Source organism: Sitophilus oryzae, unplaced genomic scaffold, assembly GCF_002938485.1.
Source record: "Sitophilus oryzae breed Bouriz unplaced genomic scaffold, Soryzae_2.0 scaffold_476_pilon_pilon, whole genome shotgun sequence".
Lineage (NCBI taxonomy): Eukaryota > Metazoa > Arthropoda > Insecta > Coleoptera > Curculionidae > Sitophilus > Sitophilus oryzae.
In genome coordinates, this window is record NW_022147058.1 from 737,593 (window position 1) to 752,571 (window position 14,979).

At 39.4% G+C, this 14,979-nt stretch overlaps 1 protein-coding gene across 1 annotated transcript; it reads right to left on the reverse strand.

Moving 5' to 3' along the window:
• Nucleotides 1–2,403: 2,403 nt before the first annotated feature.
• On the reverse strand, nt 2,404–12,181 carry LOC115886262. The gene is made up of 3 exons (XM_030905354.1): nt 10,871–12,181; nt 3,214–3,367; nt 2,404–3,160 (listed from the first exon to the last, which is right to left on the reverse strand). Exons 2-3 carry the CDS (start codon nt 3,246–3,248, stop codon nt 2,413–2,415), a joined length of 783 nt encoding a protein of 260 aa, XP_030761214.1. The 5' UTR covers nt 3,249–3,367; nt 10,871–12,181; the 3' UTR covers nt 2,404–2,412.
• Nucleotides 12,182–14,979: the final 2,798 nt, after the last annotated feature.

Consider the following 14,979-nt stretch of genomic DNA (forward strand, 5'->3'; position numbering starts at 1 on the left):
ACTCGCTGCTCAGTGCTTTATCAGCGGACTGAGGGACAATGAATTACAGAGGGCGCTGCAAATATCGCGATTTTCTACCAGCAGCGAAGTACTCGTCAGGGCGCTGGAAATCGAAGCTGTTTTTAGCGCCATCCCTAGACCGAAGATAAGATCGGTAACGGTAGAGGAACAGCCCGAGAGTACCCACAGAAGTTTGGAGGAGATGTGTAGAAAATTCGTCAAACTATGTGAGCTACTAATAAACAAGGGAGTCAACAACACCCAGACAGAGAACCAGAGAAGATTCCAAGATATTAGGTGCTATAGATGTGGCAGGATTGGCCATATCCAACGGGATTGTCGCATCCAAATGCCATTCCGTTCATCATTAAGAGAACATCGGCACATCGGAAGATCCCAGGACATAAGTTGGTATAGATGTGGCAGGAATGGCCACATCAAACGGGATTGCCGCGTCCAAATGCGATTCCGTTTACCATCGAGAGAACATAGGCACCAGGAAATCAACACTAATGAGCGAGTATTGGCTGAAGAAAACAGAGCCCCTAGGATGTTTTCCGTTAGGAGTCTAGGAAAAACCGCTGACAGTTTGGTGATCAACGGAAGGTCAATGGTAGAAGAATTGGAATGACTGTGGACACAGGCGCTATGGTATCGTTGGTGCGGACTAACTCAGTGCAAGGATTGAAGATGATGCCTCTTAGAAGAAGAGTGTATTTACGTACAGTTACGGGGGAAATGGCCGTTGTACGGGGAGAGGCTTTCATGGAATTGGAGTTAGGGAATTTGAGTTTCGGCATAGCGTTTTAGTGGCAGACATTGAAGATGATTTTATCATGGGTATGGATGTGATCAGTCAACATGGTTTTCGTTTGATCACCATAGAAACATCCTGAAAATCGGAAATGAGGAATTTTCTGTATCTAAAGAGAAGAGACCAGGAAATATGGAAGAAAGATCATCGAAAATTGTGATGATACCTGGTGATACCAAGAAGACTGTGTTCGAGAAAATAGAGGAAACCTCTGGGTGCCGTGTAGGACGGGTACAAATTATCGACAACGACCTAGATCGACGACGAGCTACCTTGGACAAGAAAATGAAACATCGTGAAAGCACTATCAGAGTAAGGAATTTTGAATTGAGAACTGACAAACAATGGACGACGATACAATTGAGGAAAGATCAAATGAAAGATCCAGACATCGGAGCAATACTACGGCTCAAGGAAGGTAACGGCGAGAGACCACCGTCGCAGGATATTGCGGACAGAGGGCTGGTTTTCAAAGCTCTCTGGGCTCAGTGGAATTCACTGGTGATTGAGAATGGATTGTTAAAGCGCACGTGGGAAAGTGCGGATGGCAGGACCGTAACAACTCAGTTACTGGTACCAAGGAAGAAAGTCACCCAGGTATTGGAAGAAATTCATGGTGGTAAAACTGGAGCCCATCTTGGGGTAAACAAGACCCTGAGCAAGCTGAGAGACCGTTTTTACTGGGTGGATTATTGTGAAGATGTTAAGAAATGGTGTCAACGTTGTAAGATTTGCGCAGCTAGACAAGGACCAAGTACTCGATCTGGAGGAAAAATGGAACAAGATAACGTTGGACGGTCGTTCGAAAGAGTCGTTAGGAAGGAAAGATTATTGGGAATTCATAAGGCCGTGAGAAGTAAGATTACGCTAGCCAGTGACCGGATGAAAGCTCGTTACGACCTCAGAGCTAATTCTACGGGATTTCAACAGGACGATAGAGTATGGTTGTATAATCCACAGCGCAAGAAAGGAAGGTCCCCAAAGTTAACTCCAGCATGGGAAGGTCCTTATACAGTCATCAAGAGGATAAATGATGTAGTGTACCGGATTCAACGCAGCCCTAGAAGTAAGATGAAAGTAGTTCATCTGGATCGATTGAAGAGATACCAGACAGGAAACCTTGATCGGGACGATCAAATTTGAGAAGGGGGCAATGTCAAGGTGTATGTGGCGCCATCTGTCGGAGAAGCGAGCAACTAAACCGCAACGTGTCCAGAAACCTGAAGACAATATTTTGTTGTAGCGCCATCTCTTAATCAAGTCGACAAGTAAGCGAAGCAGACAATAGAATGTACTAGTAGATGGCGGACCCGTCCCGATAATTTTAGATTGTTCGCGAAACACTCACCACAGCTATAAAAAAGGAGCGCTTACGACAGTTGAAGAAGTTTTACAGTTTTTGAAATTTGAATATACCGCGTGGAAATTGAAAATCGGACAATTTGGTGAAGGAATCTTATAAATAGTTAGTTTGTTGTGTGTTATAAGTTAGTAATTGTGTATAAAGTGAGAAAATAAATTCGTTAAGTATTTTATCGTGAGTTTAAATTAGTGGACCCACGGAATCCGTAACAATATTATCAGTTGTTTTAGAACATTTATAAACGAGTAAAATAAGGTGTAGTTTGAACTGGTTGTTCTTCCAATGCATTATTTGGTGGAAAAGATGGCATTACAGATGTTGACTGCGCTGTAGATATGTCCAATAAATTATGTGGTGGACATCGTGGCATTACAGATGTTGACTGCGCTGTAAATAATTCATAATGAGGAGTCGAAACATTTTTTGCATAATGAGAACCCAAATTAGGTGGATCAACTGTAAAACTTAGGCTTCTTTGTTGTGACTTTTCTGTTAAGGTTTGCAATTCAATGGAATTCACTGTTTGAAAGACCTTATTTTTAACTTGGGCTTGCAAGTGCGGCGGAAATGTTTCTGTTGTTCTTGCCATGTTAATAAAAAATTCCATCAAAGGAGTAGGTTCTGCACGCCGTTTTTTTTCCTTTTCCAGATCTTTGCGTTTTTTGTTGTCAATGTATTCTTTAAATAAATGCGGTACCGTATCTGATGTTTTTCTATTCTTCTGAGATGTGGTATTAGAATTTGATCTGTTGGTATTTTCTTGAAGGAGTGGACGCGGTGATGCTTGGGATGAAATGGATGGCGAATTGTTTTGCGAAAACCGAGTAGAAGTCAGACTTACAAGGTTACTATCAAAATTTTGAGTTTGAGCATCAAGAGATTCAGTACCGTCTACTTCTTCTTCTCTCTCTTCGTTGTCGGACTCGATTGATTCAACATCAGTTTGTTCTGTGACCTGCTCTTCGACGATGTTTGTATGGTGTCTGGAAATAAAATCGGTATAATTTCATATAAATGAAAAAAAAAACATCCTTACTCTCTGCCTTTTATATATGGCTGAAGAAATGACATCGTTTCCCAAAATCTCCATTTTCTAGTATTTTTGGCAGCTTGACCACTCTTGGTTACATTTTTGTTTGCTCTTTGAAAGCCATCCCGTAAGCTTTTCCATTTATTTTTGCAAGTCTCGGCTAAAAAGAAATACCTATTTAATTGAAATTTGTTATTCGACACCAAAATGGCAAAATGCGGATCACTTAAAGTTTTGGTAAAATTACAGCAGTTTGTGTTTCACTCTGTATCTTATACCAGGTATGTTAAATTTCGTCATCAATTAAAAATTAGGATACCAGAGGATATGTTTAACTCTTATCCAAATTTCTGCAAAATCAGCCCTCTAGTTATTGAGAAACAACGAGCTTTTAAAAACGATCCAAAATTTAAGGTGTTTGACTTCAAGTGACGCGCAGTTTATTTTAAACAAGCCTTAACTCAAAATGAGGGAAAATATATTGACAAACTGCCTTATATGTTTAACGACACTTTATCTATTTATTTTATATTTTTTTCTCCTTTGTAGTCGGCTTTCTGGTTTCTATTTTTTTTTTAATTATTTCTAGATTTTTGGCGGTTGATTATCGAACACTGTCATTCAGTTTCCGAATTGGACATTCTACAATACACCACATTATAAATGAAATGGCTGTTACTATTGGGCTTCCCCTAGGAGATGCAAGACCTTGTCGTTGGTGGGGAAGCTCCTTGTCAGGTGCTGGCAGAATCTCCTCTAGCACTTTGGCTCGGTCCAAGAAGCATCTCACTCATTGTCTTGTCTCTGGCTGTAGTGGCCAGGGAATTGCACCAAGACATTTAAACCAGGCACCTTCTACTGTCTGTGGTCATGTCTCGCGGGTAGAGGGTGTGGGGGTCTTGGCTTAACCGCCTGGACCAAGAGGAGACAACCTCACCAAAAACCTAAATCCTACGATGGCGGGACCAGGTCAAAGGGATGCGTGGCTAGATAGGGGACTAGCCATTACTGGTCTCAACCTTGGGGCATCAGGGGGCACCCCATTGTATTTACCCCTTACTTCTACATGCGGGGCTCTGTAGAAGTGGACTGACTTTCCCTAGCGACTCGTGGGAACACTATGAGCAGTAATAAAAATAAAAACACCAACACCACCGGAGAAGCTGTGGGGAAACCCCCTAGCGACACTGGGAACAGGAACAATGAAAGTTCCAGGGGGTCAAACCCCCCAAAGAAAACTACAGGAGAGGTGGCTGACACTTGCGCGGGACCGTCCTGCGCTAGTGATACTCAAGCTACCACCTCCTTTAGCAAGGGTCGGGAGCTTACCTCTAAACCCAACAGGCGACACAGACTACCGTTTAGTCTACCTGGCCTGGGTCAACCAGGCGGGTTGGACGATCCGCTGAGAGTGGGTCTTAGCGGAGCAGAAGCACGGAGATACCTCCGACTGCTCCACGCAGGACTTGCTCCAGAGGAAGCAAAAGAGAAAGTACTCCTCCATAGAGGGGAGGGCAAAGGAACCAAGAAACAGGCCGGCGCATCTTCACCAAAGGGCAAAAGAGGGAGCGAAAACCTTTCACCTCTGCTCCGGCAAGAAGAGAAAAAAGCCAGGATGGAAAGACGTCCAACACCGAGAGGCAAGCAGGGACATATCACCAGCTTTGCCTCTATTGCTGGACAAGTGAAAATGGCAGTGCTACCAAAGGATTATCCAGAGGTTGTACTGACCACCGACCAGCAAACGGCTCTAGAAGAGGCGATACTGGACGAAATAGTGGCGATTGGAGAGCAACACAATGACGGACAAAATGTGGGTCAAATGCGATTTGCGGGGATTCACTTTCGGGTGGGCATGCTCCTCATAGACTGTGTATCTCCAGAATCGGCGGATTGGTTGATAGAAACGGCACCTAAACTTAAGAATTGGCAGGGGCCGGGACTGGTTGCCCTGAAGGGAGAAAACATCCCTAAGGAGGCGACCATCACGGTCTTTTTGCCAAGGAGCAAAGGGAAAGACACCACCTACCTGCTGAACCTTATCCAGGGGCAGAACTCCGATGTAAGGACGTCGTGTTGGCGAATCATCAACTCGAGGGAGGAGGGCCATGGCCAAGTCCTCACAATAGGAATTGACCTCAAATCCAAGGAGGCAATAGAGAAAGAGGGATACACTCTTTACTATAGATTCGGGACAACACCGGTATCAGGTCTAAGAAGAGACCAAGCTAAACAGGTAGAGAAAATGGAGACAGATCCTCCAGCCTCTACCTCACAGGTACCTCAGCCGAAGACTAGCTCCTCGACTGTGAAAGGCACGGAGGGCCAAACCCCAACCGTGGAAGGGTGTATATCCTCGGAGAAGGTTGATGGCCACTTCTCGGAGGAGGAACTTCCGTTGTCAGAGGAAGATGAGGAATACCCTATCCCTCTACAACGGGAGAATCCTCACACACCCCAGTAACCTAAACCAGGTCCAAAGTCCTACTCCAGCCCCTCTTCCCACCCCCGAACTTATCCTTTCTTCTTCCCCCCATGCATGGGATATCCCAAATAAACCTGCACCATGCAAAAGGGTCTTCCGCTACAATAGCAAGACTCTTTGAGAAAAATCATTATGCAATGGTACTAGCCCAGGAACCCTGGGTGTATCAGGGACAAATTAGAGGTTTGTCTGGAAAAAATTCAAAGGTAATATATGATAACAGGCAGGAATTTCCCCGAGCCTGTATTCTTATAAGAAAGGACATTAACTACACATGTGTTTCAGAATTTACAACCCGAGATCTTGTTCCTATCATGGTTCAGCTTAATATCGAGGATTGCAGTAAAAACATCGTGATTGCCTCTGCTTACTTTCCGGGTGACGGGGAGGCACCGCCTCCGGAGGTACGGGAGCTCGTGCGATTCTGCAGCCAACGGCGACTACCTCTGCTAATGGGATGCGACTCCAATACACACAATGAGGTATGGGGAAGCACTAACACTAACACTAGAGGTGAGTGTTTAAGTTCTCAATGTAGGGAACAGCCCCACGTTTGTGACAAAAACGCGGGCAGAAGTGTTAGATTTAACAATCGGGAGTGCTGGTGTAATCAGTTACGTGAAACAATGGAGGGTCTCAACGGAACCCTCCCTATCAGATCACAAAATCATCGAGTTCAAATTAGGAGGAATCACACCCCAAACAGAAACTCGAAGGAATCCAAGAAAAACAGACTGGGACATGTATAACACCAATCTCGTAGACAACCTAAACCGTATAGATGCAAGTAGGGCCAGAAACCATCTGCATCTAGAATGGTACGCAAGGGAAGTCAGCGGTGCAATATTGGATGCATATGAATCTAGTTGCCCCGCAAGTAAAGGCATACAAAAAAGTAACAACAAGCCCTGGTGGAACAAGAAGTTGGCCAAACTTAGATCGGAGGTCCGACGACTCTTTTAGAGCTAAATCCAGTGGCAAATGGCAGCTCTACAGCGAGAAATTAACTGAGTATAAGAAGGGAGATAAGAAGGGCAAAGCGGTCTGACTTTAGATCCTTTTGCGAAAACATCACTTCTACTCCTGATGCAGCTAGATTACACAAAGCTATGGCCAAGAGTGGATCTATCCCCATCATGGCACTTAAGAAATCTGACGGAAGCTACACGGAGGGAGAGGAAGAGAGAGCAAATCTACTTTATACACACTTTCCAGGTAGCATACCTATTGATACTTATGTAGCTCCCACTGAACCCCACAATCCTTGCAGGGAAGATTGGGAAGTGGCCAAGCTAGTAATAACAGAACAAAAGCTGAAATGGGCGATTGACACCTTTCAGCCCTATAAAGCAGCAGGAGTGGATGGGATCTTTCCTGCCCTTCTAAAGGAGGGTCAGCAAATAGCTACTCACCATCTACTAAGCATTACAAGAAGCAGTCTAGCGATGGGATATATACCAACCACATGGAGAAGAGCAAAAGTAATCTTCATACCCAAAATAGGCAAAACTGACTGGACAAATCCCAAGTCATTTAGGCCTATTTGTCTCACATCGTTCATACTAAAAACGCTGGAGAAAGTAGTTGACAACCATATTGGAGAAAATCATCTAAAGGTTAAACCACTGCATGATAGTCAGCATGCATATAGAACGGGCAGATCCACAGAAACTGCTCTGTACCAATTAACGGAGCTAATACAGACAAGTCTGGATAGCAAAGAAACAGCAATTTGTGCCTTCTTGGATATTGCGGGGGCGTTTGACAATATACCACATAAGGTGGTCAGGCGATCTCTAGAAACAAGAGGGGTGAACAGAACTATTATTCGCTGGTTTTGGGAAATGCTGTCAACACGAACAGCAGAGGCTCAGATGGGCACCAAAACTGTAGCTGTTAAAACAACGCAAGGAACTCCACAAGGTGGAGTAACCTCCCCTTTGCTGTGGAGCTTGGTGGTGGATGAACTACTAGATGAATTAACTCTAGCGGGAATACACTGCATTGGGTATGCAGATACATAGTCATGATCGCTCGGGGGAAACATGCAGGCACCTTGTGTGATATTATCCAAAGAGGACTCCGTATCACTGAGAGATGGTGTAGGACTGTCGGGCTGAGTATCAACTCAGAAAAAACCGCGATAGTGCCATTCACCAGAAGGCGAAGTCTGAAAACCTTGAAAAGAATCCAACTAGATGGAAAGGAAATACTGCCAACACAGGAAGTTAAATACCTGGGAATAACCCTGGACAGTAAACTCCTGTGGAACAGGCATATTAAGAACACTACCAGCAAAGCCATAAAGGCTCTCATGATATGCAGAAGACTGGCGGGAAATAGATGGGGCTGCTCCCCTAACATTTTGCGCTGGATGTATACCATGATAGTAAGACCCATGATTACTTATGGAGCAGTTGCCTGGTACACAAAACTAGAGCAACGGACGGCAAGGCTAAACCTATGCAAAGTCCAGAGACTCAGACTCCAGAGACTCTGTGTTTGCATCACAGGAGCCATGAGAACCTGTCCAACAGCAGCAATGGAGGTTATTCTAGATCTAACACCACTGCACATTGTCATTGGTAGATTGCCAATGCGACAATGATTAGAATGGTCACTAACGGAATGAGTACTGGGAGAATTGTCAGATCAGGGGCTTGGAACACCCTCAAAAGGAAATACCACTCCTGCAACTCCCAGTGGACGATATGCCAAGAACGTACAACTTTGACAAACATGTCAATGTAGTATTGAGCAATAAGAAGGATTGGAAGAGCGAAACGCTTGCCCAGCAGTTAAAAGACCATACCATAACTTGGTATACTGATGCTTCCAAAACCAATACGGGAACAGGGATCGGAGTGTTTGGGCCGAGAGCTAATTACTCCGAACCAATGGGCACTTACCCTAGTATCCTACAGGCAGAAATCTACGCTATCGAGAGATGCGTACAACTTATCTTAGATAGGAACTATCGGAAACAAGAAATAGCCATCTTATCTGATAGTCAAGCAGCGTTAAAGGCGATCAACTCAGTATCAATCAATTCGAAATTGGTCAAAGAATGCATAGAGAAGCTGAATAAATTAGGCAAAGAAAACAAAGTCCTCCTACACTGGGTGCCTGCTCACCAAGGGATAGAAGGCAATGAAAAAAGCAAATAATCTAGCTAGGAAAGGAGCGAACACTCCACTAACTGGACCAGAACCGTTCTGCTTTCCAAGTGGTAACCAACTCAAGGCGGAACTCAAGAACTTGGAAGATTCCATCCGCAACCTGGAATGGAAATCTTGCAATGGTCTAGGACACTCGAAGAAGTTTCTGAGGGCTTATGATCAAGAAAAATCACAGATCTTCCTGGGTCTGAGTAAGAACAATCTTCGGATTGTCACGGGGTTTTAACAGGACACTGTCTCCTCAATGAACACCTCAGTAGATTGAAACTAAGAAGAAACGGCGAATGCAGATTCTGTGGGGAAGATGGTGAAACACCAGTACACCTCATCACTGAGTGCGCCGAGACGACAACCATTCGTGCCATGAATTTTGGTACGACTGATATTGGAGATGGAGAACTACCCTCTATAAAACCGTCCCAGATACTGGCTTTTGTCAAAGCCCTGGGACTGTATGATGAGTTATGATTCAAGAAAGGGGGACACAATGGATCTGTAAGGTCGAAGTAATTAACCCCCCTCCCACTCATTCTAAATTCTAAAAAAAGTTACTATTTGGGACGCAATGGCAAAAACGGTAATGCCAAGACCAACGGAATTATCACTAAAAGCCTGCGTTGCCGCAATCGATGGGAAGCATATTACCTTACAAGCACCACCAAATAGTGGAAGTATGTTCTTCAACTACAAAAAGACATTTTCCATCGTTCTGTTAGCAATGGTCGATGCGGAATATAAATTTATTGCCGTTGACCTCGGCGCGTATGGAAAAAACAGTGATGGGGGTATTTTCAATGATTCGGCTATGGGAATTCAACTTAGAAATGGAACTTTCGGTATGCCTAAGGATAAACCAATTACGAAAGGCGGAGAACCTCTTCCGTTTATTATTGTTGGTGATGAAGCTTTTCCTGCGAAAAACTATTTATTAAGACCTTATTCGGGACGTGGATTACCGCCAGAAAAAAAGTTTTTAACTATCGACTTTCGAGGGCACGTAGAGTATCCGAGAATGCTTTTGGCATTTTATATCAGAAATTTAGAATATTTTTAAATAAGATACAAGTGCATCCAGACAACGCCGACAAAATTGTTTTAGCAAGTTTGTGTTTACACAATTTTCTTAGAGATGACGATAAATCAATTCACCTCCTGGTTGATGAGAAACAAGACAGTGATAGGGCTATTTTTACTGACCTTCCCAACATTGGAGGAAAACCATCCAATACTGCTTTAGAAATTCGCGAAAAATTTACTAATTACTTTTCATCAGTTGAAGGCGCTGTTCCATGGCAGGAAAATCAAATTAATGCAGGTATTCCTATAGTAAATAATCCTGTTTAATCTACTTTTTTCTTTTGAAAATTGCTTATACAGTGTTGTTCTAGTTTTGTAAATATTGACTGTTTAATAAAGCAAAAACTTCTGTAGTTATAATTTCTTATTTTCGAGCTTATTTTTATATCTTTATCTCGTAGCACTATACAGGGTGAGTCTTAAATAAGTGCAAATGTTTTCAGGGCTGGTATATTTCGACCCCAGGAACACGTCTATGAGTTTTTTTTGAAAAAAAGATTTTGAAAATCGTGCATTTTCTTTTAAATTTCCCTGTATATTTTTAGAACTGCCTGCAAATTTTCCCACTGTATAATTTATTAATCTCTAATATTACCATAGTTAATAGTTACAGCTTTTCTCTATGGTTACGGCACTAAAAGGGCTGCAAATACAGAAAAAATCCGGTGGCTCTCAAAATTTAAAAAAAAATATATTTTTTAAATTTTCAAACTTAAGTAACTCGGTTATTTTGGACTTATTTGAAAAATGGTTGAAGAGAAAATATGTTTCTTTTATCGAGATCTACCAGCCCTGAAAATATTTGCACTTATTTAAGACTCACCCTGTATTTAGTTACACTTGTTAAAAAAACGATTTTCATGTGACTTTAATTGCAACACAAAATTTAATTTAGTTACCTATATCATTAAAACTAACTTACCACTTTCTCCAATTTTGTTCCCAATATCATTCCATATGTCATACCTCCTCAACTGTTGCTGTAATTTTTATTACCCATATCAAATAATTCATCATATTCCCTAACTAATAATATCAGTTGTTCGATTTTCCTATCGTCCATCCGGGCCATTGTTTGGCAACTAGTCCCGCACGTGTGCGCACGTGTCTAGTAGAAACTGAAAATATATCATAAACACGGTGCAAAAACTTAAATGGCAGGATTTGGAACAAGAATTGCCAAATCCTGCTGTCAGAGGGCGCCACTGTCGATTTAAAAATACGTGGGCGGAGTAAGAGGGAAGGAAAAGTTTCTTCCCGCCACCCGTCTCATCATAATATTTCGTCATTTTTCCCGCCAGCCATCAGTGCCTAACTTTGTCTAGAGCTGAGAGGTATGTGTTTTGTGGCTGTGAGTGTCGTAGTGTTCATTCCCAAAGTAAAGACGTTTTATGTTGTGTGCCCGGCCTTTTATAGTGTATTATTTTATATTAAAAACTTTTTATTTTGTGTATCCATTTAGAGTGAATTATTCTTTATATGTAAGTACCTAGAAATTAGTTTATAATAATTTAACCTGCTCGATAAAAGCTAGGTTAGGTTAGGTTAATTGTACCTTGGAAATGGCTATCGATGATAAGGAAGATTGATATTCATTAATTGGTTAGATTTACTAATATAATTTACATTTTAAATGCCATCAATTGTCATTCCTAAGGTAGCTTGATGCAGCTTTTCGTAATCGTATGGTACAATATGATCGAAAAAAAAACAGCGTCACCGTTGGCTATGAAATGAATATCGCTGTCATTCTCTCTCTATATGTAAAATTATATGAGGAATGTCATCGACCGCGTCATTTCCAAGCCAACTTGACTTCGTTTTTTCGATCATACGGTATTACTTTAGTATTACCATGTACCTAGGTATAGAAATTTAGAAAACAAAAAGAATACAAAAATAGTTGTATATATATATATTTTATCCGAGCAATAATTGTAATGTTTAATTTTTAGTTGCCTATAAATTTAATGAGCCGCATTTGTATTGTAAAATTTCGAAATCTACGAAAAAAGAAAAAATAAATAAAAATTTATAACAAAAAATAAATGATTTTTATTATAAACTTCCTTGTAATATCTGGTATATAATCAATTCACATGTGTTATTAATCATACACCTATTATTAAGTTAAATCTGATAGTACTTTTTGATTTTGGTATAGAAAATATTGTAATGTTATTTTTACCGCATGTGTATTGTTTAACAATTATAGACTAGATATTTGTTTGGCAAGTATATTAAATCAAACATCTTTTACAACATATTTTTAAAAAATATATTGTATAAGATGTTTATTTAAATTTACTTGAAACAAATTATCTGGCATAGAATCATCCTAGTTTAAATATTGTATGATCGAAGAATACGGCTTCAAGTTAACTTAGAAATGACTATTGATGACATTAACCATATAACTTTACAAAGAAAATGTTATCGATCGTCATTTTTAAGTTAACTTGGAATCGTTGTTTTTCGAACATATGGTATATTAAATTAATTAGGTGTAATATAATACTAATAGCTAAATCCGTGTCATAGATGGCGTATCAAAATGTTGTCCTAATTTTTTGTACGGAAGATTTCGTTCTGTTTTAATCTGTTCTGTGATCATAAATAACACTCCCCTCCACGCCTATTTGTCGCATTGGGATTCACATTTCTGCTTGATCGAGCAGCGCTGCACTTCAGACGGGCGAAAGAAAGCTCACCGACAATTGGAGGCGTCAAGCCGGTTGAAGTCAAGCGAGGCGTAGCGCAAATGAGAACTGCTACGTAAGAAAACACAAAAACTTTTTAACGCGACATTTTGACGCTCGATGAAGTCAAGCGTAGTAAAGTACGATGAAGCGTATATGAGAACCGGCCTTAAGGCACGATGAAGCGTATGAGAACCGGCCTTGATGGTTTTCGAGATATTTGGAATCGAAATTATCAATACCTTTCATCATTGACATAAATTAAACATGTTGACTAAATAGTTATTAGACTGAAATCATAAATTTGAAATGTTTTTGTGCTAAAAGTTCAATAGAAACCTTTGTATCATCATTTTTTGCAGAAAAAATTATGATTAATTTAAAAAAATAAAAATTTCCCAAATTTATTATTTTAGTGAAATAACTATCTTCTCAACGCGCGTGTTTATTTTTCGTCAATAATGCCATGTATTGTCTATTTCCATTCTAAATATCTTAAGAACGGTTGCTCGTAGCGATTTTTACAAAGAGATATTTTTTACGTAAAAAGTCACAGAGATGTATATTTTTTCACTCGGTAGTTTTATACAGGTACAAACAAAAAGTTATTACGCTTCAAAACAGTTAAAACACATGTAGGTGGCGCCCTCTACTAGTAGGAGTCATATTGACACTAGTGATGGGAACTATCGAATGAATTAGACTATCGAATGGTTACTGAATGAATGATTTCAACTATCGAATGGTTTTATTCGAATAAAATCATTCATTCATTAGTATACTAAAGCATATGTGACAACCTCGCCGTGCGACTAAATGGTTATCGTTGAGCCGTTGAGCCACGACTATCGAATGCTTTTGATAAATGAAGTTTAGTATTCGTTTGATTTTTGTGTGCGTCAGTGCATTATTAGTTCTTCCAAATTTTTATAACTTCGCCGTATAAATACTGTGCTATTTTTGCGTTTATTAAAATATTTAAAATACTAAAAAGAGTAGTTTTTTAATTGACGATTGTGTGCGTGTGCAGGTGGTCAAAATTTTTCCGAAAATTTGTGTGATTTTCCGTAGCCCGATCTTTCAATTATTTAATTTTATATGGTATATGGTCTATTTTTATTGGGAAATTTTGAGAAGTAGCAATTTTAAGAGAGAGATGAACTTAATTAATTTTAAAAATACATATTTGTATTTTAGATGTTTTAATAATATGAATTAGTTGAACTTAATAATCATATTTAAGTAATGTGGTTAAGTAAATGGGGTTATCGAACTCAAACTATGGGGTGAGAAAATTAAATTGAAAGTTTTACACGTGCCAAATAAAAAAAAATTAACGATGTTTGTATTTTGTTTATGCTAATTCTCTTACATGTAGTTTTTTGCAAAGAAATATTTCATTCATTTTTTAAAGTAAATGCCAGTAAAAGTAAATATATTATTTTTAAATAGTAATATAAAGCACCTAATATAAATAATTTTGATTTCTAATTTTTTATTTATATTTTCCTTCCATTACACTGCATGCTTAGTAAATTAATAAATGTTGATATTTCATGATTTTAAAATTTGTTGTTAATATAACAAATTAGTTCTGTAATTATTATTATTTAATAAACCAACGTTGCCAAAAAATTTAGAGACTATATTATTTCTAAATAGGATCTAATATAAATAATTTTGACATCTAATTTGTTGTTTATATTTTGCTACTACTTAAAAAATGCTTATATTAAATGATTTTAAATTTTGTTGTTAATAGGTATAACAAATTATTACTGTTATTATTATTTATTAAACCAGTCTTTGCTTAAAAACATTAAAAATCATTTTCCTACATCCAAAATAACAAGTATTATTGCAGTGTAACAACAGAATATTAATAAAAAAAATGCAAAACATATAGACATACTATCCCTAACTAACTAAAGACAAACAATAATATTCTTTGCTAATATCAACTAATACCAATATATGGCAACAGCGCCCTTCATAATGTATTTTCTGTGTAAATACTAGCACCTCAATAAAAAAAATAATGTGTCCCATCTTTATCTGACTCCGCAAAAAATCAAAGATGCCGCCGTCTTTCACAACATTGCCACCGACCGCTGTCGGGTTTCTCGGAAAGAAACCTACATCGCCGGGCAACAACTAAAATCCAGTTAATATTTTATTATAATCGATCCTGACGAATAAATGAATTTCATAAATGAATGAATTTTATAAATGAATGGTTCTTGCTGCCGAATTACTAGAATACAATATTTCAAGGCAGATGACGCATCTATTCGATAATTTTTATTCGAATAGTTTTCAACGAATGTTTTCT